The following is a 26254-nucleotide window of genomic DNA, read 5'->3' on the forward strand; positions in this document are numbered from 1 at the left end:
GACGAGAACAGACGAAGAAAAGTTTCTCATCGTGTGAAAGTTCTACTTTGAACATAGATAGTTTGTTTATCGATATCTAAAAAGTTATTGTCTAAAAGTATATCAGGCACTATTCGATAAATAATTCCACAATTCAAAGTAATTATTACATTTGAATTGCCACTTTCAATATGCTATTTATTTGTAACATTTACGTAGATAATTCATAGTTCCAAGCATGTTTGCGCCTCTCGCACGAAGCCATTTTGTTTTTCTACCGAACGTCCTGAAATAACTTGTTTGCACAGAACTTTTATTATAGAGCTTTTAAAATATCTTCCGCCATGAGAACGCTCTTTGAAATGATCCCCAAAGGTATCAGCTTTCTCCACAAAATTTTATAGAAAGACAATGTTTTATATAATTTTTTTTTGTAGGGATAAGTTGTAAGTATAAAGTTACTTTCGAACATTAAAATTTTATAATCTAACATGCTCGACCAAGTGTTCTAATTTTACGTAATTTTTAGAAAGATTCTAGCGTGCAGTATCTCCGGCTTCTGAATTATCTACATATATTGTTCAACGAACAAGACTGGACAGAGTTTTTCGCTAATTGGGTAACAACTCTCTGCTTTGGGAGCGCTCGGAATTGTTCCTGGACCATCGCTTCGGGGCGAATGACGTCAGAAAAGGAAACGAGACACGAGCGATATAAGATTGTTCTCTCCGCTTCCCTCTGTGTATAGTGTGCGTTGTGTGGGCGTGGCTTCGCTGCTCTTGATCACGACGGAGCCAAGATCGCGGTCACGCGGACCAATCTGCGTTCGGGTCTGGTCTATTGCTAAGTTTCCTGTGTCTATAACAGAACATTCGAATAATAAAATATTCGCATATGAGGATCTTGAGCCAAGAGATTCTATTGTAATATACGGTGACCTTTTGTCGCTAAGCTTTCACGGTGAAAATGTTCTCGATCTAATTTCATATTTCGAAAATGGCAGACGCGCCTTATTTCGTTGCCACTTTATTAGGAGCATTATTAATATTGTAGAAAAATGATAAAACGTCAGATATGATAAAACAATCGTTAAAGAATTTTCTTTCAGTTTATAGTAATTAGGACACAATATTTAAAATATTTAAGATCGAATCTGTAGAAGACAGCTTCGATCCTTTCATTTTATGCAGAATAATTTATAGGGTAAGCAGATTAATAAGAAGTTGTATTAATTTTCTAATAAAATTCTTAAGACTTTAAATTGTTTTACATATTCATTAAATATTGATCTTTTGTTAAATTGCAATGGTAAAATTTTATTTTCATGCTGTGTTCCTCCCATTTTCATCCTATGAAATTACACGAATCCAAACTGTTTTAAATTATGGCATGCAAAATTTGTTTTCACCCTCAGACGTTAGCTTATTCGTCCAGAAACGGATAGATTTCGTAACCGACGAGCTGGAAAAGCCAGTTCTTCGGTGTTTGGAGGGTAAACGTGATCGCGGCCGGCCCCGTCCGCGCGCAGATCAATGCCAAGATGCCATCATCGAGCGTTTCGTAATTTAAACAACCGCTAAGAATGGATTCCCTGTGTCGCGCGTTCGTCGGCCTTTGTCGGTCGCGTTGTCGCCGACGCTGATCTCTCGCTTTATTTGGCCGAGGTGCTCGGGCTCGTTCTAACGATCGGGAGTAACAAGATCGTTGGTAGAGGCGGTGTGTGGAGACTATCTTCCGCCACTGCAGACATTCTGGCGACGGGGATTTACCGACTGGGTCGCCGACGCGGCTCGCCATCATCCTTTTCCCGTCGTCGTCGTCGTCGTCGTTGTCGTCATCGTCGTCGTCGTCGTTGTCGTCATCGTCGTCGTCGTCGCTGGTTTTACTCGGCAAACTCTTGGCAACCGGCATTCCCCGCAATCTATTGTGATCGAGTCGAAAAGGTCGCGGAAGGAAATTTAAAAACGTACCGTTTTATTCGACTCGTTCAAGGTCCACTCGATTCACCATTTCCCTCGGTGCCCGGAAGTCCTCCGTTATTAACATTTCTACCTGTTTGGACATTTCGCGTGTCGTTCGTTTCGTTCGTAGGAAAACTGTTATTACTGGATAGCGGATCTCTGCGCATTTATTTCATGAGCTGATTTTTGAAATGTAAAACATTTTTATTTTCTTCCAGTCGACGAATCAGACTTTACGTCGACAGCATTCATTTTATAGACCTTTGGAGCTGCTATATGTAGATAGTTCTCTTAAAAATCATAGATAAATAATTCGGAATGTTCAGCGGATACTTCAATGCTGGTTTGATTCGCTATTAATGATTTATCTTGGGTAATGATATATTAACTCTGTTCAAAATGACTATTTCGTGGTAAATGAGTAAACCTTTTTTAAATGTAACGAACTCGTTATCCTATTATCCTTTTGATTATTAAACGATGATTAATGTAAATTTGTATAACAAATGGTTTAGTAACAACGAACTTGTCTATTTTTATATATGAATTTTATATATGAATATGTTGCAAAGATAGAATTGTTTTAAAGCCTGAATAATCTGATTTAGCCCTTTGCAGTGGAGTGGCGATTTCGAGGCGCCACTAAAAATCATATAAAATAGAAATAACGAAGATCGGGAGATATAAAATAGCTTCGTGTGCAAAGGGTTAATGCAGCATCAAGTGATCACGATACTAAAATAGATCGGTTTGGTTTAACAGTTGTTTGTTCGTAAGAAGCGAATATTCTTATAGAGCGAACATTAATGAAAGGCTGAAAATCACATGAAAACCTGAACTCCAAATTCGCGTTTGCTTTTCACCTTGCTCTTGCGCGACGCGTTTTCCAGCGTTTTCGCGGTTAGGATGCCAAAGATGAGATCACAGGCGTATATATAAGCAGAGCTTCCGAGTAAATCTGTTGTAATCGTCGCTCTCGTTGCTCGCGGGCTCTCGGAAAAATTGCTCAACGCGTGGCACACCTGGACTCGTCCAACGTCTTCTCGCCCATAGAACACGCGGCTTAACACGCGGTTCCCTTTCAACCGAAACCGTCGACGATTTCGCGAAACAATTTTCCGACGTTAAGTCGTCGCCCCGCGAAAACGCCGGTTTCCTCCGCGACGATTCTTGTCCAACGTTCCAAAGCTGTGTGTGTGTGTGCTATTCGCGAAACTGCGTCCACGCGATCGCAGCAACAATGTTACGTTACTGTGTCACGATATTATTATCTTATAAGCCGAACGTTTCCTCAAGGTTGCGCTGGAAACGTTGTATTAATCTTATAAACCGTGCACCAAGCCGCGGCATTCGCAGGCGTATAGTCCTTCGTCGTACGCGCTCGACAATCGCGGAACTTTTTTTTAATGACAACTTCTCAAAGAAATAGCTAAACGACGTTGCGAACCCTTTCATTGGGAATTGCAAGTTAGCTCGAGGGGTTGGGGACCGTACGTTTAACCGGTGATAAGCGAGAAACGATTTACGTTGCATCTACCCGCGGCGACACACACTGTTGGATGAGATTCGTTTAGTGGCTCGGGTGTGGACGTAGGTTAAGAAAAGGATCCACGATTTAGAAAATTTCTTGCGAACACTTTCTTTTAAATAATATAAAAGGATTGGATAGATTGATCGTATTCAGCTTTTTATCGGAAGCATTTTTGAGTAAAAGATAAAATCAACGCCTGTGCACGAGGGTGGTTATAATCGCCTGTCTTTTAATTTGAGGCTCGAATGGAAGGGTTATTCAAATATAAATAAAATTAAAATTTGATCAAAATAAAGGCTGTTTGAATAATATTAGGGAACGAGAGGACCCTGTTGAATTGTCTAACGTGCCCGGCCCAATTTATCGCCAACAGCGAAGAAAAGAAATCTGTGGACGTCCATCGGATCGGATCCTTTTTCCGATGTTTTGCATTCCCGCGAACGCTATAAACGCATCAAGTTCCGCGGTCTATTTATAAGAAGAGCGTTAGAGTGCCGACAGAATCTACCGGTCGACACTGTGTACCGCTCGCGCGCGCTTGTCTCACCGTGTCGACGGGAACGTTTTCATTTTTCTCACCCCCTGCTGGTCGCGCGCTCGCTCGCGCCTCGATCGAATAATCTGTTACCCGGGGCGCATCTGTGTCTTTCCTCTCGTTGCGAAACACCCGCAATGCGATTCCGCGGCGCATCTGTATTCGAGAAACGAGGGAGGGGGGGGGGGGGCGCCGGTCTTCGTTTCGCGTGGAATTCCGCCTCGGATGGTTCCGCTCGTTTCGACGATAATTGATGCCGAGCACGTGCTCCGAACGATTGTCACGTGGTCGCGCGTGGATCACCGCTCGCAATCGACTCGTTTCCCCCGATTTGTCCGGGAATCGCGTGATTTGTTAGCGCTGATTTATGGGTAGACGTCGTGACGACAGCTCGAACGAAAGAAGTAGCTTCGTTTCGCGGCGAAAAATTATTGTAACTGAACGGAAGATGAAGCTTCGTTTCGCGGCGAAAAACGATTATGATCGAACCGAAGCGGGGCGCTCGTTGCAACTCAAAGTCCACGCGCTCGAAATCCTTCGGCTCGCCAGTCGATGGTGCAGGACGAGATTAATTAAATTGACTTTTTGCTCGGCCTGCTTCTAACGAGCCACGGTCGCGAGGGAAACAAGAGAACGCGGACTACTCCAGAGTCATTTGTCTCTGTTCCTTGCCGATGAATCATTGTCATTATGTAATTCTCTCTTTCTTGAGGTCGTGCCCGCGATCGTCTTTGCTGCTTGGTTTTGCGACGTCTGTTGCACGTGCTTTCTCTTATCTCTCGAATCTAATTACCGATTCCGCTGTTCCAGACGGAAAGTATTTGAACAACTTTTACGACGAAATAACTTCTTTGAAACTGGATCAAATGACTCGAAGCATGGATCTCTTTTTCTCCTTCTCGCATTTAAAAAAATTAAGGTTTATCGTCTCTTCATCGTTCCGAGTAGTAGCAAAATTAAAAGAAGATATTTTGATCATTGTCCAGTAAATTTTAAACGATTGAAAGACTAGGTTGCTGGACAATGAATAATATATATTGTTTTAAATATTTAGTACTAAAATATTTTAGTCACAGTCCAGTAAAGTATTTAAAAATATTTTCGTCATTGTCCAGTGAACTAAAAATATTTAAGCACTAAAATTCAAACGATTGAAAGGCTAATCTGCTGGACAATGACTAAAATATATTTTTTTAAAATATTTAGTAGTAAAATATTTTAGTCGCAGTGCAGTAGTCTAAAATAATTAAGGACTAAATATTTTAGTCATTGTCCAGTGGATTCAAAATATTTTCGTACTAAAATTTATTCAGTCGAAAGGCTGGCTTATTAAACAATGTCTAAAATATCTTTCCTTAAATATTCAACATTAAAATATCTTTGGTCTACTCGCGCAATGACTGAAATATTTTTTTTCTTAATTCCTCCACTGTTCGAAAAGATAAGATAAAAAGCACTGGTTTTATAACATTAGACAAGGAGACTGAAAAAGTGATTTATATCAGAGGTTGTTTAGCATCTGTCCAAGAGGAATTGCAGGAGAATTGTGAAACCGGAGTATTATTCTACGGTTTCCTCGTGGCCGTGATGCCAGATCCGCACAATAGGTTTAACTCGCGATGATCGCGATAACTAATTAACCCAATATCTTTCCGCGGTTCTAAGAAAATTGTTGCAGCCAATATTTCCTCATATTTCACTTTCCGTAGTATGCCAAGCGTGCCGAGCGTTCCGCGCGCGAGCGCGCTCGCTCCGATATCAGAAAACTCGAGGCAATCGTCTCTCGGTCCTCGTGAAATTTTCCATCGTACCCGATCGAAGTCGTCCCGCACAACGAATCGACGTCGTCTCGCGCGGTTCTGCGCGAACAAACAAATTACCCGGCGAACGATTACCGCGTTTAAATGAATCCGAATCGTGTCTCGCGAAAATTCTTTGGTATTAAACGGCGAATAAAACAAAACGATCCGGCGGCACGTCGACGTTTTTGCAACGTCGTTAGCGTTAACGACGCGAATAAACGGTAAATATTTATGCGAGCATTTTGTTGGCGGAATGCTCGTCGAGTTTTTATACGTGCCGACCGCGACGGATTCGAGTGCCCGGCCGGCGTTTATGGCGTGGAACATTGGCCACGGGCTCTCCGTGTTCCCTGAAAAATTTTTCCGTCACCCGTTTCCGGTACTTTTCCAGCCTCCGGACCGTGGAAAGTTTCCCTTTCTTTATTGCACGCCGGTATCGCTCGCGTGCTCTCTGCGGCCATCCGTGCGCGCGCGTATTGCAAACGATGCGGCTTTTCTCGCTGGATCTATCGCGCGCGGCTCAAGTTCCGGCAACCTTCTAACCTTCAAACTACGTATACACAGGGCGCGATGATTTTTGGTGACCGGAAAGGTCGCGTGGATCGGTCGTCGACCCCCGCGCCCGCACGAGTAAACAGTCCCCCGTTGCATCGCGAGTCGAATATGTTACGCTCTTTCTGGATCTTATTTTATTCCGCGGCGTGTTTTAGCCGATTCGTTAGTGTCTCTCGGTTGATAAATCAGGTTTTATTTCCGCTAACAAGTATCAAGTAAATTGACCACTACGAAGCTCCGTCGTGCTCGTGTTTGGAGAAGCTGGCGCGTTTAAATCGACTCGTGGAACACGGTTCTCTAACAGCAATAAGTTCGTTCGAATGAAGGTAACACCTATCGGTGTGGAAGAAAGTCAGCATAATCGCTAGATTAGCAGAACTACTTTCAGCGAGGTGATACGATCTGTGCATGTGTAACAGATTTATCGAAATCGAGCAGATAAGCGGACGTAAGAAACTATTGTAACACGGCGTTCCTGCATCATAGTTTCTCTAAACGAGATAACTGTAATCATTAAAATTTACATTATAGTTTCTTACGAATTCGTTCACGATTTAAAAAATTACTAGAGTACTAAATTACTAGAGTACTAATTACTAGAGTACTAATGGTACTAGTAGTACTAAATTACTATTGGTACTAATTACTCTGTGAATAAAATAGTTCTGTACAGCCGTGTCGAAAGTGTTCGCCGAAGCGCTCGCAAACAAATAGTTGTGCACACCGAGATCGCGTCCAATTAATTTTTTTGCCGCGGCGAGCCGGCGGAACCGGAAGAACGACGTGCAATTCCGTATCGGAAAGCGAAATGTCCTCGTGGCCGCCGCGGCTGGTTGGACAAGCGACTCACGTGCCAGCGTGAATTAATGAGACGCTCGCCCGATGACAGCGATACAGTACGGAGGCCCCCCCCCCCCCCCCCCCCCCGGCTTGGAAAATCGTCCGCGGCTTATTGAAGGAACACTTTAATTGCTGGCAAATTGCTTTCGAGCGATGCCAAAAAATCCCGGGTCGGAAATAACGTCCGGATAGCTCGTACACGTTGCCAATTAAAGCGGACGGAATCACTTCGGGCCGGCATTGGGCGTGTTACGTCGGCCGCGAAGCTTTCCTCTGACGCTCGATCGTAAAAGGACACGGGACCATAATTGAATCGCTGTTCACGCGAACACCTGCCCTCCTCCTCCTCCTTTTCGATTCGTCCACGAAAGCTGGGATAATTGTGAAACACACCCTTCGACACGTTGGCGTGTAGTATTCTTAATTTCTTTATTAATTGTGTTTTGCTGTAGGTGTAGATTTCATGTAAATGAATGTGGACAAAATGTAAATGAAATAAGGGTCAAGGTTGGGTCAAGGGTAGGTCAGATTATGTCAAGATTATGTCAGGGTTGTAATGCCATTGGAGAAACCGAGGACTCTAAACGATTCTATGGAAGAGGCTCTAGCTGGTAGACTTGATTCTTAACCCTTTGGTCTCTAATCGCGAGCTGGATTGGTACTGAAGGTTTTATAACAATATTAATGTTATAAAATTAATTTCTAAGTTACATTTCATTCTTTTGCTACCACAAGAGGGCAGGTTTTTATTTAGAATAAAAGTTATCCGTGTCAATTGCAATATATAGGAGCTAAATAGGCAACTATTTCCTTTTTAATAATACTTTTATGAATCGAGTGTGAGAGATCAGCATTATTTAATTCGTTAAGTGTCTTTTGCATTCGATCTACCAATTTTCATCATAAATGCATCAAATCCGCAGTCTAGTCATCACAATCTCAGAATAAAAATAAATCAAGACACATGTGCGATCAACAATTGTCTTCTTCTGTCATGGAAATTATTCAAAACGAAGAAACGCTAATCAACGCGGTTGCGAAAGAAATCGTAAAGGGTTAATTCCTGTGGCGAGGGTCGTATCTTCGTACCCAATAACATCGTAGACACTCTTACAGCGCCACAAATACAAATAAAGTATAGACAAAAGTTGCCAAACGTATCAATAGTAATCAATCAATTGCGCAAGGGGGTTAATAATATAATAAGAAATCGATAACTCTTCGAATATTAGCGAATTCGCGTAAGACCGAAAGCGCGATGCGACCTTCTGCGGGCGACCTTCGAGTATGTGTTTCATTGAAACGCCCGCGCGCGCGGAAAGTTACGGCCGAGAACGGAAGATTTCGCGAAGAAGCTACCGCCGGTAACGTGTCCCTTTGTTTGCCCCGGAGAGTTTGATCGTTCTCGACGGCGATGGCAGAGAAAACGGCCGGAGTGGTTCTCCGGCACGAGACAACAAGCGCACGCCCCGTCCGCGTGCTTAAGGTAGGTCGGAGGTTACCTGAAACGCGGGCTCGTTACTATCGCGAGGGGAACCGCGCGGCGACGTCAGCGGGCGCCAGCCTTGAATCAGCTGTTTGCTTTCAATGTTGACCAGTATTCATGCTGCGACGTCTGCGGCTCGAGAGCCTGTCTGCTCGGACCTCTATCGCCACGTTTCCACCGCTGTACTTGCTAGAAACGGACCACCTGGCAACACAACGGACTATTGTAAACTTTGCGTTGCGCACGGTCGAAAGAATAGATGGTTCTTTCGTGGTGGATACCACGACGGAGAAAAGTGTTCCTGTTGTTCGGGTTCGGGAGACTGAACGTCTTCACAGGCAATCGCGAGAGACGGATAACAGTCAGCGGACTGTGCCTCTTTGTGGAGATTTTGATCTTTGTATGCGATTTTACCAAAATTCGAATTGATGGAGGGGAGATAAAAATGATAGCAGATCTTGATAACCTTTTATGCATTTGAAAAGTTTAGGCGTGGCAAGTGCGTTCATATCTGCTTGAATAGCCTAACAATTACTTTTCTGGATTTGTTTTTTGTTCTTCAAAATTAATTTCATGTATTGGTAGTAATAGCTGGGAATGTTAATTTTATTGGGATCTGTAACGTATATTCGACTTAGAGGAATCAATTCATTTTTACTAAATTGCTGTGATTATGTGACTTTGCCGTATAGTAGGCGAAATACGAAGACAAACCTTATCGCACATACAGAAATATTAATATAAAAATGCATTTATTTCTTTGCGCAAGGCACGAGAAAATTCGACGCCAATTTTAGTTATTAACCCTTTACACTCGAAGCAATTTCAACTGTAAATCTAAAATTTTTAATTTTAAAATTTAAAATTACGTTACTAATGAAATTAGAAAGACATAATAAAGACAACGAAAAAATTAAATGCTTAGTCTGAAGAGATGATACCACCGCCTTAAAACAATTTAGAGAAATTCATTACTGTTTTTCACGCGAAACGTTTGATTAATTTCGACGAAGTTATTCGACCGTCGCCGACCATTCTTACGTCGAGATTCGCGCGACGAGGTCTGTTCCAGTTTCGGTGAAACGGCGGCACGACGCTCGCGATGATAGATCACCGTGGAGACAATTAGAGCCGGAGACAATATCAATTTGTTCGCGCGGATGATTCATTAAAAGTCACCTGGCGCGCGAGGCGGCCGCGCCCGGGGAAACTCCGCGGGTGCCTTCGGGTTCCCGGTCCCCGCGGAGGCACCGGGATCTTCAAATTATTATACGCGCTCGGTTACCGGTGCAATGACCTTTATCGATTTCACTTTCGGAGCCGCTTCCGCGCCGTGTGGGGGGACGATAATAGATAGAAAGTTAAGGGTCACCGCGTGCGTCTAGGCGGCGCGGCGCGTGCCTACGTTCCTGAAATCGATTTTAATGTGTACCACCCTGCGGTACAAACACGGGGCCGGCTCGTATTATTTTTGTCGATGAGTGTACGCGCTCGCGTGGCAGCCCGCGCGCGCCTCGGCGTCGGCCGCGCGACGATTGGATCGTTAACAGGTTTTAGCGGGAACGAGAATCGGTTACGTCACATACAGTGCCCTCCAAAAATATCAGCCGGCGCGGGGGATCTCTCATTCAACAATTTATTCGCGGATCCGTTCCTCGTGATCCAAGCCGTGAGACGGTACGATGATGGACGAGCGGGGAAGCGCGAGTCGGAATTATTAGTTCTGCAGAAAGGCGCGGTCGACGCTTTGCCCTCGAATGGCGACTCTGGGCCGCCGTTAAAAATTGCTAGATCGTACTTTAATAAAATCTCTATTTTGTTAAATTATATATGCTATGAATTGTTGTAATTGTAAGTGTTGCAAGAGCAAAAGAGATTAACAATGGTATTATAATTTAAAAAATATATATCTTGGCTTTGATGTTAAAGTAGATTCGATGGGAAAGGGGACTTCGAAGACATAGTTGGACACAGTGATAGAACTTTATATTTTATTGCAAAAGAAGACAACATATAATTTAATTAGTGCTTTAATTAAGTCCTTGTCAAAGGGTGAACATTAAACCAAAGATCAGGATGATTAGTACACATTTTTATTTGGAAATTGTAGAAATTCTAAACAGTTCTGTAGAAAATGATCTGGTAAATTTCTTAATTCAGGAATAATTATTTTGTCCTAGTTTTATTTGTTCAATCGTTGAAATTCCTTCGGTCGATTTTATTGCAGAACTTCTGATCGGTTTCACGTGTTCGTTAATGTTAGAAAGTAGATCCGTTGGCGGCCGTTCTCAAGAAATTAATTTTTCCACGGACTCCGCACGAAATGTTACGTCCTCACCAAAGGCACAAATAAACAAGTGTCAATCGAATGGGTTAATCAGTCTCCATGCTTAATTCTTTCAGCGATCATGGCACGATGCCTCTTATTACTATACTATGATGCACGAGTTTATGCGTGGAACATTTTTATAAACTCGAACGCGGTTTCTGGTTTATTTTCTCAGTGGATCATTTTGGCAAATCGAGGACAGGTTCTGGGTCTATTTTGACCCGGAGTATTAAAATCGGCATTCGATTGTCCATTTTCTGCGAATAAATAAAATAACTTGCCGATACGTTATTAACAATAAAAGAACTAATAGATCTGTAAGGATATTTTTCGAAAATATATATTTTGGAAAGTTTAAAATTGTGAATGGTCATAATTGCATAAACTATGCGTGTATAATTTTGCATATACTCTGCCTGCATGTCAGCATAATTTATGTATCTACAATTGCATACACTATGAAAAATGTTACGCCTTTCAGCAGTTAATTCACAGGAACACAGTTCTTCCGCTGTGTTCATAGATTATCACCAGGTGCTTCCGTTTCTCAGCTTTTATCCAATTTGCTCTCGTTAACAATGCCGCAACAGCTAAAACCGCAAGTTCCAGCCGGACGTTTTCTATTTTTATTTCTCGCGTTTTCCTATCTTTATCGCTGTCTCGGACAGTAGTCGGGCTTACCGAATCAATATACAGTGGTTATGGCAGTGGCAGCATGGGAATGGCAAAAGCATTGTCGATAATTCCGAGAGATAGACCTTTTGCTCTTCTCCCGCTGCATTATTGTCGCGGCTATTGTCCTGATTGTTGTTGACCCAGTTCTCCTCAGAAAATGTTCTCTATAATTGTTGTCGCTCGTAAGATTTCGATGTCGGGTTCCGAAGGATCGCGGAGAATGGCTTACATTTTTCAATGGATTTCGTGGCTCGAGACCTCGCGATTGTGCCTGCTTATCCAGTTATCAAGCTTAGTTAACGAGGCACGCGTCGATGAATTTTCTTTTAGGTCAATGTCAGTGGTCAGATGACCAGGGATCAGTTGGTCAGAGATCAGTTGATCAGTGGTCAGTGATCAGTTGGTCAGTGATCAATTGGTCAGTTGATCAGTTGGTCAGTGATCAGTTGGTCAGTGATCAGTTGGTCAGTGATCAATTGGTCAGTTGATCAGTGGTCAGTGATCAGTTGGTCAGTGATCAGTTGGTCAGTGATCAATTGATTAGTGATAAAATGGTCAGTGATCAAATGGTGAGTGATCAATTGATTTGTGATAAAATGGTCAGTGATCAGTGGGTCAGTGATCAAATGGTTAGTGATCAGTTGGTCAGTGATCAATTGATCACTTGACCAGAAGACAATTAACCACAGGTCAATAATCAACATAAAACAAATTTTTTAATTCCTGAATGCATTATAACAAAACAAATATTTAAAAAAATCCAACCTAGTAATTCTTCTCAACCGAATACTACACACATATCCAAATTAACATTTCAGTAAGTCGATTTCATTGAGCCGAATAAAAATATTGGCGATAAAATTCGTAATTTAACAGTTCCAATTATAATAGTCGTTTTAACGAAGGTAGCACCGGGTACCGTTTAAATTTTTCGATCACGGCTTCAGCGCGACTAATGAGAAACGGCAGGCGTATTTCTCGGGCGTTTTCAAGGAATAGAAACCTTTCGCCTCTTTGGTACGTTTCACTGCCATCACCGTTACCGGTGCTTTCAGCATTATTGTTATTGTTGCTCGCCCGTTGCGTAAAGTCGAGTGCTTTTACAAAGCTGCTATTTTTCTTCTACGACCGATAAAAGTCCACGGTGAACTTCCTGTCGACTGTTCCCCGATAAGCGGGAACTACGGTGTACACGGTGGGCGGGTAAATCATGGCTGAAGCGGGGATAGACGAGATTCAATAGTTTCGCATCAATCGGAACAGTCGCGGAAGATTTCTGCGTCGACTTTATTCGAGAATTGCAGTATATAAAATAGCAAGGCCTTCTGAAGTAATTAAGTATATTGTTATATTTTCTGTATCTTAATTAAGTGAAAATGTCGAGAATAAGACGTATATAAATCTCTGATAATTACTGTGATATTTACGCATCCTCTTTTGCTCTTTTTCCTATCTAAAATTGTGCCCTTATAGTTGCGACATATAATTAGAAAATAACGAGATTAAAAAGGTAAATAGTTTATATATTTTTATTCACAATAATTTCAATTATATTAAGAATTTGATTCTTAATTTTATTGTAATTTAAGGACGTTTTCAATTTTTATTTAATATCAGCGTTCTTTTATCAGTCTGCTCTAATACGAAGGAAATGTACTCTCTGAATTCATATAAACGTATCAAATAAATGCCGAAGTATTTTTCTTCGATTTTATGAAATTAAATTTTCTCCTTGAAAATAAATCAAATGGGCAGGCCACGCTTTGTTGAAACAAACAGAACGAGAAATAATCTCTCAATAAAAATAATTTCTCGTTCTCTCACTCGATAAAGGTTTGAACGCGAACAGAGGTCTACAGTTTAGCGATCCAGCGTAGCGCTCTATTACTCGCGCGCAGCGATCCTCGCGACATCAATGACATCAATGACATCAATGAATCATCGCGGAATGAAAAAGCACGCGATTGTCGCGGGACGGTGGAATACACTTTGTAAACAGCTTCCGCGAGGAAGAATTATTCTCGTGAAGTTCTTAACCGTCGTGGATCGCGCGTATACGGAACTCGGAGGAAGATCAGAGACAGAACCCTGCTTTGGGGGATGATAAAGTTCACGGTTTGACCTGGAAGGTATTATCGCACTCGGTTGCACACACCAAAGACTTTCTTTAGACGTTTACTGTCGGCGGACTCGTCCGAAGGGTCGATCCCGAGCGTACAAACAGGAATGTACGTCCCTTGAACTTCTTCCCTTGTAACGACGTCTCAGACACGTCACGCGGGTCTCGAATGTTTCTTCGGTTGTTCGTTCGCGCGTAACCATTTCAGGTTGGCCTTAAAACGATATAATTGAGCCAGCATTTCTGAGCTAGGAAATTGCTGGGAAACATTGAAATTTAAAATGGTTTCGTAATGGATTTAATGAAACGACTCTCTGGCATGTGATATGAAATTATAGGGTTCTAGGAGAAAGGGAATGGACTTAATGGCATTCGAATTTTTTACTTGGGTTTAAACGGAATGATCGACTAGACCTTGAGTACTATGGCTATATAATTCTACCTTGATTTGTAAATAATACGTAACCTTGACATATTGTTAACATTACTTTGACGAAAAGGGACAATTTGGGAAGAGGAGTCACGATTATACCTTTGACTCGTTTTCATAATCGCCGATTGTCAATAACTATAAAAATGGGCTATGAGGCTAGAAAAATAATATCCATGCTTCTCAAGTTAGTTAATTATATTTACAAACTAGGAACAATTGGAGAGGATTCATGTACTATTTTATTCTAATTATTCCTAGTCTCTTAACGTTTCATAAAGATCTATGGTCAGCTCTATCTTGGTCTATATTTATCCCGGTCTATCTTAGCAGGGTCAGGTGACCAATTATTCTTAAACGTCAAAGCGAAGCATTTTTCACGAAATCATGATTCGAATTGTTACATCAAAGTATTTTTAACCTTTTTCTATCTAGACATTCGAGTATTATATTGACTACATTTCTCACGCTCTAGAAACATTATATAACCATCAGAATATTTATTATTCGGGCATTATTATGTCGACTCATTAACTATGCTTCCGTTTAGTATTAGGTATATGATTCAAATTATTCATATACCTCGATTGCCTGCACAGGAACTGAAGCCTGAAATTAGAAATGAAGTTTAGTATGGCTTGAGGCCCTACCTTAATTTACCCAAGCCTGGCTCATCGAATAGCGTACCCGTATCGTATTCATTGTTATTCAATACCACGCTTGTTTTTCGTCCCTTAGCCTCTTATGTTTATTACAATTTGATATTTTTATGTACATTTGAGAAATATGGTTCGCTAATAGCATTTTGGATGTTAGATACTTGGATAATCTTATGTAATTAATAGGATGAGCTTTGCGATTCTATTTTTAATATAGCACAAATTATTATTTTATAATTTACAATTATTTGATTTTTCAACTATTTTAAACACATTGCAAAATCACGATATACGAATATAATCGGATTATCTTTTATTCTATTTATCATAATCCTCGGTTACAGATTTAGGATGATGTGATCTTGCCTTAATTCCAATTTGAATTCATTTAATTTGTAATTTATTTCACTTGTCTCTTTTGATATTTTGAAAAGGGTTACTTATTTCGCTATGCCTCCAACTCCTATACGGTCTCATATACCTTCTATTTAACATTGTGATAAACAATCAAGTACTCCAACTAAATTATCCCCAGCACTTCCAAGCATTCTCGTTGACGAAGAGTTTAACCGATCCACTACTCTCTTGCCGCAATCGTCGATCACGTAAGGCGTCGATCGGTGAAACCATTGCCAGCGATGTTGACCTAACCGGGAATCAAGATCGATGTACACCGAATAAAAGACACGGGCAATATCGAGGACCCTCCCTCGGTTTTACGACTGTCTGCGGGAAAGAACAAATTAGACGGCCGTAGGGCGAGGCGTGACTTTCATTTCGGTCTCCGGATCGTCTCTCTCTCTCTCTTGATCCGGATCGCCTCTCTCTGTACATGGATGATCTCTGTGTGCATAGATCGTCGTCACGTGTCCCCCCGATCGGTCCACGAGCCCAATAGAGTTTTACGTCACCCTCTAGCACGCGGTAAACAAGTAATCGCGAGACGAGTCTGGCGCACGGCCAAAGACACGCGTATGCCCGCGAGGATATCTGTCCGCCCATATCTCCGTCACTTAACTTCTGTCAAGATTGTATTATACGATCCGGTCTACTCACCTCGGCTTCCGGTAAAATTCGTTCGGTGCCCGGCGTGAAATCATCGGCGCGGGGCCACCTTCCGCGCCCGCGGAAACGAACAAAGCGCGAGACGTCAAATAGACACTTGCCAAGCGGCACTTATTGACGCGCTTTTTCCTCTTTCTCTAGCTATCATTCTCTCTCTCTCTCTCTCTCTCTCTCTCTCTCTCTCGCTCTCTGTCGCTCTCTGTCGCTTGTTCTTTTTTCAAAGGCTCGTCCGTCAGCCGAACAAAATTCCTGTTCTGAACTGGTCCCTTTGATCTGCGCTAAGTATTTGCTCACTCTCGTTTGCTTCGCTGGGAATCCTCGTTGTCCGGCCGTGTGATAGATGCGTCGCACGTGAACTATACCTGTGCCGTTCGTTAACGGGAAGGGTATTGGTGAGCTTCAAGTCGTAAATTGAACTTTAGGAACCGTGAACGCGTCGGTAATAAAGATCATAGGCTGACGATGTAGATTGGCAATCAAACGCGACTTTATTAATTGTATTATCGATTAACTATTACTAATGGTTATTAATTATGAACGCGGATTTTTATTAACACGTTCGTCGCCGCGTCACCCATAATCTGGGCGACATTAATTTCTGACCAATTTTGAACATTTATTTTTATTGCAATATATTCGAGCAAAATGAACTCGAGTTATGATTTTTCGAATCCAAAAGTGTTCCAATGTCATCCCCTATGATAAATGTGAACTTTTTAGTTTTATTTTAATTAATAAAATTGCTTTAATTATGTGGGGATTTTAGTGTCTAATTGTCGGCGACGAACGTGTTAAACGCGTCTGAAAGACTGTGTAACAGCGCGCGCGATGCTTGAACTTAAAGAGTAGTTCTTGTCGAAGAACTTTATTTGCTTTACATTCTTATCGTAAGTACTCTTGTGTTCGCCGCAATTATTGAATTGTATTTTAGACGTGTAACGATCATGTAGTTCACAAGTGCCTGAAGAGTTACATTATTATTATTATTATTATGTATCGTATACTGGTAATGGAATCGATTATTATTAACCGAGGTATAATAAATTAACAGATAGCATAAAGATAGTAATATACTAAAGAAATTTCGTTGTTGACATTAGATTGCCCAGAAGTTGGGGGCAATTACTATCTAATTTTAAACAATTAAATTCGATGATTTTGAATTATTGGTTTTGGACTTAACCCTTTGCACTCGAGTGGGGCGACTCTAAGGCGCCATTGAAACTGTTGTAAAACGTTTCCAAACGATTTTTATAGATATCGCGATAGTTTAGATTTAAAAAATCGTCGAAAGTGTAATTGTTATACGAGTTACGAGACTCGATTTTAAATACATATAATGAATTTTATTATATAAAATAGTAATAATAGAGAAATTATTTCAGATTTGTAGTTGAAATCACTTCGAGTGCAAAGGGTTAAATCTACCTCGCCCATTATATAAAACAGGAAAATAAAAAAAAAATATATATATATACAGAAATTAATAGTTTGAACATTGATTCCATGCAGTAGCAGAATGTTATCGCGAGCGGACCGAACGAACAATAGCATTACGTGTGAAGTTCCGCGGTAGGTTTCTGAAGTGAAATAGCCGCCGCGTCAGCATTGTCCGATGCAAAAATTCTGCCGTCGCGTTCTCTCTCTCTCTCTCTCTCACCCTACTCCCTTCCCTGCCCCTCCTCCTCGGACGCGATTCAATCGTATCGGCCCCGTGATTAGTTTTCGCACGGTGACCGCGGGACGATTAGATCTTGCATCTCGATCGGCCGACGTACGGATAAATAGCGCATAATGTTCGGTTTTATCTTATCGTTTACACGCCGGACTATTCGTTATCTGTCTCCGGCCGGATAGATAAAATTATTCCAATGTAAACTGTCGAAATATAAACGGGGACGCGGCAACCGCACGGTGCCCGTGCTCGTACGCGTCGATCGCGTGCGAGTTGCAACGCGGCCGTGGCTTTTTCAACACGCGAACGGGCGATAAACGAGCAGAGAAATCCCCGAAGAAAAGTTTCTCCCCGCTCGATGGGAACGCGATGGCCGTTAATAGACGAAACACGTAAGTTCTTACTCGATTCTGACCCTTTGCCGGCCGACGGGACAGAGGTGGAGGAAGCGCGCGCCGCGCACCCCTCGCCCTCACCCCCCTCCCCTCGCCCCCGAACAAAATGGCACGGAAATAAATGCGGATGGGATACGAGGCATGTAATGAATGTTCTATTTTCGGCGGCAGATTGATTACGACATGTAACGATTAGTCATATAGATACAGTTCCCTCCATAATTTACGAGGATATTAATAATGCAGCGTTAAACAGACGCATTCGAAATAGAAGATCATTATGCCTAAGCTCCCCGACTCTTCTGCATGCGCTTGCCGCTATAAATAACGGAACGGGCAGATAGTTCCGCGGGATTTTTTTTACGAGCATCGCCGGTCACGTTCGATTGAAATAACCATTGTCCGGTGAACCTGTCCGACGATTTGACCGGAGAAGAGCGGAGCCGACGCGACTCGAACGCGGGAATACCACTTCGTCGCGTGCCGACGCGGCTCTCTTTCCGCTTCGAGCGCGGAACGACTTTCGTATCCTCGTGGCGCAGACGCGATTTTGTCAGCGATGCGGACCTGTTGCTCACTTCGACGGTAAAAGTCGACGTGTCCCGATCGTTTTAGAACCGGCGCGCGCGCGTATCGATTCCTCCGACGACTCGTCGCGATACATTCGATCACTATATTTTATCGTTCGAATTACCGGTTTCTCTCCTTTATATAATACTTATCTGAAACAATGTTAAGATCGTAAGCGGGCGTCGATTAGATAATAAAATTGAATCGACCTTCGACGGCCCGCCGAGATCGGAGAAATAAGCGCAGATGAATTAATGTGTCTTTAATATTGAAAGAATAATCTCAGATTAGTTTTTCTTTTTCGATGTGTTGGCTATATTCTAAGATTTCCGAGGAATCGTTGATTTCAACTGAAATTAATCAGTCGCGAGACGATATCGAGGATCAGGCGTACACTATCAAAGTTCATTAACTTAACCTTAAGCACGATTATGTTCCCTCGGCGAGTTATCGATTCGGCGACTGCGATTCGAAAACAACGCCTTCGTAGAAATTGTTCTACGCGAACTATGTATAAACATTCGCATTTGTTCAGCATTCTCGCACGCACACAGCCACGCGCGCGCGCGCGCGGAAACACGAGTATAAAATCAGCGACAGAATAATAAAAATATGCGATATACTTGTCCGAGCTAGACATTTTTCACTTATTCAATATTTGCTTAATAAAAACCTAATACACATTTTTAAAGTCACGTACCACTGTCTCCACTCCGTTTAAACCAGTTTCGCGATTAGTTTTCTCGAATCGGGAATCACGGTCCACCGTTGTTCAACTCGCCGTTCGTCGTCCACCAATATTTCAATTTCAGTAGTTCGTATTTCAGATTACGGGGCTGTTCCAGCGGCATTAGGGTCGCGTGAAAAAAAAAAAGAAGGAAACGTCGAGGCAAAGGGGTTAATGGGCAAACGGGGAGGGGTCACCGGTGAGCCGCGCGGAAAGTTGAATCACGACGAGGCGCGATTGTCTTTTAAGCCGGCAAGATGATTTATGCCCGCCGTTCGTGTCGACGGCATTAGAAAAGATCGAGCCGCGCGGGTGTGCAACGTGTGCATGTATATCTACTACGGGGGAACACGCTATATACAGGACAAACGTTTCCACGGTTACGAAATAGAGGGCGTACTTACCGCAATGCGCCAGTGACGTGTTCATGTATGCAACAAGGCGTTCCGCGGCTCTTCTTGAAAAACCCCGGGCGATGAGCGAAACACGCGAAAAATTTTTGGAACACGCTCAACTGTCCCGGAATCGCAATATTTTATCGCCCGGGTGAAACACGGTCCTCGCAAATCAATCCCGGCGACGCGAGCACCCGCCTCTCGCTTCTTCCGAATTGCCCGGGCCAATTTAATCCGACGCGGGAATTCGTCTTCTCAGTATCGAATTTATGAAAAGCAAGAACTTGGTAAGAATTTATGAAAAGCATTATCTATATATTATTTTATCCGCTACGAGATGAATTGTTTGGACGAATAACGCGTTGGATTTTCATCGTTGAAATTATACTAAATATATGGAAAGGCGGAGAACGTTATAATTATGTTATGAAAAATCATGCTTGTACACGTGGTCTGTGAAAGGCAATCGCCGACAGGTGACTTAAAAGTTAAAAGAAATCCTAAAAGAAGTTAGGAGTTAAACTGTACAAGAAGATTAGAGTTGCATACGTGCGATGCGTCCGCAAGGTGAACCACGTGAGTTACGTCACCGATTGTGAGATAGTTTCGGTGTTCATGGATATTGTATGTAGAGCAGCAGGATAATTATACCATTTATTATACGAACTATAAATATAGAAGCACGTTTTTCATTTAAATCAGCTTCGAGCTAAACGATTCTTGGTTCTGTATATTTTTGCTTTTGTTAGTAAGAATATGTTCGGTTGCAGAAATATTTTTTAATAACATGCGGACATTTATCTGTTCCATGTAAGAGTAAATTGATACCTTGCATTCGCTTCTATATCTATTTATTTGGGCAACAAATTCGAACACAATATTATTACTATTATTAGATGCGACATTTTACGCAAATCTGCTTCGGCGTACTTAATTTTTTACTGACCAAAATAACTGAAAAATTCGTTTTTTTTTTACTGAAAAATTGCTGGTAATAGATACAAAGTGAATAATACATCACTCATTCTTCTTGATACAGGCGAACGTTCGCGTATCAAAATTTGCATAAGCGATAAACGTATAAAGCTTCGCAGTCCGGTCGTCGCTTGATTCGATCTGCCAAACATTTTCCAAAGGCTTTTCCAATCGAGCCCGGTCATTACGTCAACGAAGGAAGCTGAAAGGACAGAGGGACGTACGCGACCGACGTCGAAAACGTTTACAAATATAAACTTCGGTGGGGGAAAATTACAAAGACGAGCGACGAGACCACTGACTTGCGAGCACATTATTGGCTCTAATCAATCGATTCGCAGGTTATTTTTACTTGTTTTTTTTTTTCGGAGCTCCGCTTGTCCCCAAGCCTGACGATAGCGCGCGCGCGCGCGCGCGGTCATTGAAAAACTTGACGTTTTGGAGCCGTCTTGGACGATTCGTTTCGACGCTTCCCGAGATCGTCCGGAGCGACGGCGACATGATCGTGCAATGAATAGTCAAGCAGGTCTCCTTATAGTCGTCGTTAACCGTCCCGAAGGAGGTCTTTCATTCACGAGAAAAAGGGACTTCTTTCACGTGCTTCGCGCGGCGACCTTAAGTCACGAAGACCGTTCCCAGGAACCGCTTTCCGCGCGCGAGCTTCGCTTCCTGTTGAAGTTCGATCGTTGAATCCCCTCCGCTAGAACGTTAATTAGTGGAAATAATTGGGACACCGGCTCTCCTTATACGCGTGAATCAGACTTTTATTACCGATTAGCGTGTTAATCTTATGTTCGTTCATAATCACATAAGACTTTATTTTAATAAGATTTTATTTTAATAAGATTTTATTTTAGTAAGATTTGATTTTAATAAGATTTTATTTTAGTAAGATTTGATTTTAATAAGATTTGATTTTAGTAAGATTTGATTTTAATAAGATTTTATTTTAATATAATTTTATTTTCATATAATTCTATTTTAATTGTCCCATTTTGATTATTCTATTTTAATAATTCTATTTTATTCATCCTATTTTAATTATCCTATTTTATCCTATTTCAATCTATATTAATTCCACTATATTAAAATAAATTCTCATATCAAGCATTTTTATAAATTCCGCAACAAATTTAACTCGCTCATAAATTTAGATTGAAAATCTATAATAGCCGTGCAACACCCTTGTATAATATATCACTTTTTAAAAGACGCGCTCTTTTTCTCCACGAATGTAATTATTCAAATTGCTTGCGACCAGATCACAGAATTACCGTTTCAATTAGCGTCATTCCTTTCTCGACGGTGTCCAGATTTTTATCATGTCATGGATAAACATGACGGATAGTAATCTCTGCGTGTCGATGTTAGATTAGAATGCAGACATAACGAGACTGTATCCAGCACAGAGAGATGACATAATTAGTACTTGGTACGCGCGTATCGTATAACCCGTTACAGTCGGTGACGAACTTGCTACGATGAAAGAATTTGAAATTTCATCGAATTAACGTGAACTAATATAAACGTCTAATCTGACGGCAATCAGTAAGAATAATAATATCCGCGAAGCCGGGCTCGGGAAAGAAGCACTTGCGATAAGCAGCTCGCGAATCTTTATGCAGTCGCGGTGTTTCAGAACTCGTTAAACCCAAGGACCATTTATTTCACCGTCGTGGCGGCGAGTAACGTTAACAGCGACTATTTAAAGTAAATCTCTAATTTTCCGAATCGAATCTCCGGCATCGAAAACCGCGTCGCGCGGAAAGTAAAGTCCACCGGTTTTACGAGCAGATAGATTATCCCAGGGGGCGGGGGCACAACGAAGAGAAAGAGAGGACCGGCTAATCGCGAAAGGTTAATGAAGCTAAAGGCTAACAGAGATACCGGTGGTTGTTTCAGATACCTCGATGGAGAGTGCCGGTGGTGACAAGCAGAACGAGTCGGACGAGTGCGATGTGATCGGGAATAATCAGCACGTGACCAAGATGACCGGCCAAGGGGACACGAACGCGAAGATCGGCAAGAGCCTCGGCAAAGGGCTGAACAAGAGCCTGAGCAAGGGCTTCGGCAAGGAGGAGTCCCTGAAGAACCTGAAGAACCTCGAGAACATCGGGCAGAATGACGAGGACACCGCGAACAAATTGTCGAAGTCCGGGTCCCGGGACGACGAGGACGACGAGGAGCGGGACGAGGACGAGGGCAAGGGGTCCGACGAGGAGATCAAGGAGGAGAAGACCGACGGGAAAAAGGACGAGGAGTCGTCCAGCAGCACCACGTCAACGAGCACTTCCGACGACGAATCTGAAACCAGTTCGGACGACAAGACCGAGGCGTCGAAGACCGAGCAGACCAAGACCGTAGAACCGGAAACCAAAAAGGACGATCAGACCAAGAACGACGACACCACCGACGACAGCGACATCGAGGATGACTTGATCTCGGCTATCAATTACAACACCATTACCTCGCTGGCGGCGCTCAAGGACATGCTGCAGTCCTCCGGGGAGAACTCGGACGGCGTTGACAGCTTCTTTCATCATTACTTTCTGTCGCACGTGAACAGGCTGCCGTCCAGGAACCAAACACACAGTCCTTATCCTTGGGGTAGAAGATTGTCCGAGTGCAGGGAGGAGGACGAGTACGAGACCGAGGAAGGTCAGTGACACGCGACGCTTTCTTTTCTCTTACGCAATACCCCCCGGTTCGTTTGTAAAACGGTTATGAAACGACGGATCAATGGTCGTGTTGTAGAGCAGCCGGGGCCGGTTCCTCTGGGCTAACCAATTACTGTGCCTTTTGCTTATTTTCAAAACTTTACATTTATTCAATACGATGTTACCAGACCCTTCATTTAAATTCAATTAGTCACTTGTTAGAATTAGATGCGTTTAAATATCGCAAGAATTATTTTTATTTTTCTAGTAATGAATTCGCGAAACTTTTAAAAAAATTGTATATAACAGTATTCAAGTTTCAATTTTAGTCATTTATCTAACACTGTAAGGGAACCTTTTTCTCGCACGACGAGTTACTTACTGTGCCGCTTACTGTAGAATAGTCTTACATAATCTCAAATAATTTCGGTCACAATTTCAAAGAGAGAGAATGCAAATAGGAGACTTAATTAAAGCAGTCTTCTCTAATATTAAGTTCTATATATCTTATTATAATGTTACATTGTTTTTATTGAAAATAAAATGTATTAAAGTACGTTAGCCATTCAATTTTTATTGTGCACAGTTATTAAGATATTAGATTTAAAACTGATTTTTATAGATCACAAGCGCACAGTAACTGACTCCAGAATTATTTCTCCTTTTTCCTAATATCGAAAAAAGGTTTCGTATTTGTTACATTATTATTTGTTTTTGGTAGAGAAAACTCCGTCAACAGGGCACAGTAATTGGCTCTTTAATGGGTATCTCTAGTATCTCGCCTTCGGGGTCGTGTCCCCGCAATCTTAACAGAGTCATGCGACGTTACAGAGGAAATATTGCATTCTCCGACTCGTCGTATCCTTCGATTAATTGAAGATCACTCACGCTCTATCATTCATACCAATTTCACTCGGCGAACATTTTTTAAATCCATTGTTTATCGTATCATGACCCCTTTAGTCGAGGATTTCATTATCAATATGTTCCTGGTGTTTTCACGCGGGCCCTTCAAAGTTCGATTTCATATTGGTTCGGCAGCGTTTAACAAAGATTTGTTAGCACTCTTCTATTGTCTAAACGGCATTTACAAGCTCCAGAAATATCGTCGTTAGTTTCGCTATTATTTTCCGTCCGACTTCTACACAATTCTCTGCCGTTTCTTCTCTATACGTGTGCTATTCTAATCAATTTCAGGGACGAATGCGTGCGGCGATATTTCAAAATTTGATTTCATTTAGATTCAATTTTTGCAGCCCTCCACCCATTAGTTTGGGGCTGGCAATGGCGTCCGGACAAAGGTAAAGTCCCACATATTTTTTTTTCCACACAATAATATCTATGGCCACCTATGGGTTACTCTTTCGATTCTCCGATCGGTGTTGTATCGTCTTTACGATCGTGTCCAAACGATTGTCGCGGGAATTTTGTTGTGCGTCGTCCGATACGGTGGTGTCTCGGACAAGTATCGACGTTCAGGTGATTCGTAATTTCGAGCAGGTTAATCATTTTGCGCGCGTCGTCCCGCATCGCCGTTCCACGGCCTGCACGCGGACGAATTAATTATATTCAGGTGTAGCGAGCCTTTCCCGGAGCTTATCGTTGTTCGCCGATAATAAATTACGGGACGAGCATTGTACGGATATATACACCGAAAACACGCGGCTGGCAAAAATGTCGAGCCGCGTTTTCTACTCGCGAACCCTCTCGATGGAGAAACATTGACAAAAGTGTCACGCGTTACCGATACGAGAGCTCGTTCATTTACATTCAATTATTGTCCGCCGGCTCTCGGCAACCCGCGACGCGCTGGATCATGCTGGATCGGTTAAGCTTTTCATTACGTAAAATGATCGACAGCCTGTAATGATATCCGGTTTTTGCCGCGGCGGCTTGCATATCACGTCTTACGAATATGGAGATTTGTTGTTGTCGGAATATTTCTCCGTCGCTTGTGCAACAAAATTGGCGATGCGTGACCGTTGAAGATCGATTCTGGGATCGCGCCTGCGCGGAATAGCAATGCATCAAAATTGGATAAGACTTTCTTGATCTCGGCGCATACGAAATCGAGAATTTCAACCGTTCGCTGCGCGAGTTAACATTTCATTTAGCACGCAGATTTCGACGCGTGTTTCAACTTGGATACTCGAGACGTCTAAGCTCTAAATAATTTCGTGATAATTGCAGTAGAATGATTCATAGAACTGCCATGAAATACGATTACTTGCTGGTCCGTCGTAAAATCATAGAGAGCGGAAAATAATATTATCACAAATTGATTTTTAACTGATTTTCGAAATCAGGAGATTTAAATTAAAATAATTAAGATATTTAGGGTACAGAACGGTTAAATTAATATTTTTAAATGATTTGAATATTGCGAGAATTTTTGGAGTCGCGCGATTCGAAATCGATGCAAATATAAATTATTTTGAGAAAATTCAAGGCCGCGGGATTTCCACGCGGAATATTAAAATTGAAAGGGGCAGGGGATCGACTCGTCGCCGACGCGCGGAGCGCAGCTTTCGACCGGGAAGAGTGTTAATTCCCGAGGTAGTAGATTGGATCGGACTCTTGGCGGGTGTGCGTTGATTGCGTGTGTACGACGGGCCGCGCACGGAAACCCGGCATATTGCGAAACACGATTCGGGCATTAAAACGCGCGTCGAGCTATTAGAAGGAGCTCCTCGCACTCGTTCAATAAGAGCTAAGATTAGCGTAGCCGCTGGTGGTTTAGCTTCGTTCAGTTCCGTTTGGCAACGATTCTACCAACAGCGCGAAAACTCACTCCACTTAGGCAACGATTACGTTGTATTTATAGATTATTTCCGTAACGGGAATCGCGGTAACTCAATCTCCGCGGGAATTATTATTATTTAGCGGCCGCGTCG

At 42.2% G+C, this 26254-nt stretch overlaps 1 protein-coding gene across 1 annotated transcript in view; it reads left to right on the forward strand.

The window, feature by feature from the left end:
• Snf4agamma (SNF4/AMP-activated protein kinase gamma subunit) overlaps positions 1–26254 on the forward strand; it is a 135713-nt gene that overhangs the window by 9365 nt on the left and 100094 nt on the right. The window contains exon 2 of the mRNA XM_078195822.1: positions 22606–23361. Coding sequence (XP_078051948.1) covers positions 22614–23361 — 748 coding nt within the window. The 5' untranslated portion in view covers positions 22606–22613. The remainder of the gene's footprint in view (positions 1–22605; positions 23362–26254) is intronic.

Source organism: Augochlora pura, chromosome 2 (genome assembly GCF_028453695.1).
Source record: "Augochlora pura isolate Apur16 chromosome 2, APUR_v2.2.1, whole genome shotgun sequence".
Classification (NCBI taxonomy): Eukaryota; Metazoa; Arthropoda; class Insecta; order Hymenoptera; family Halictidae; genus Augochlora; species Augochlora pura.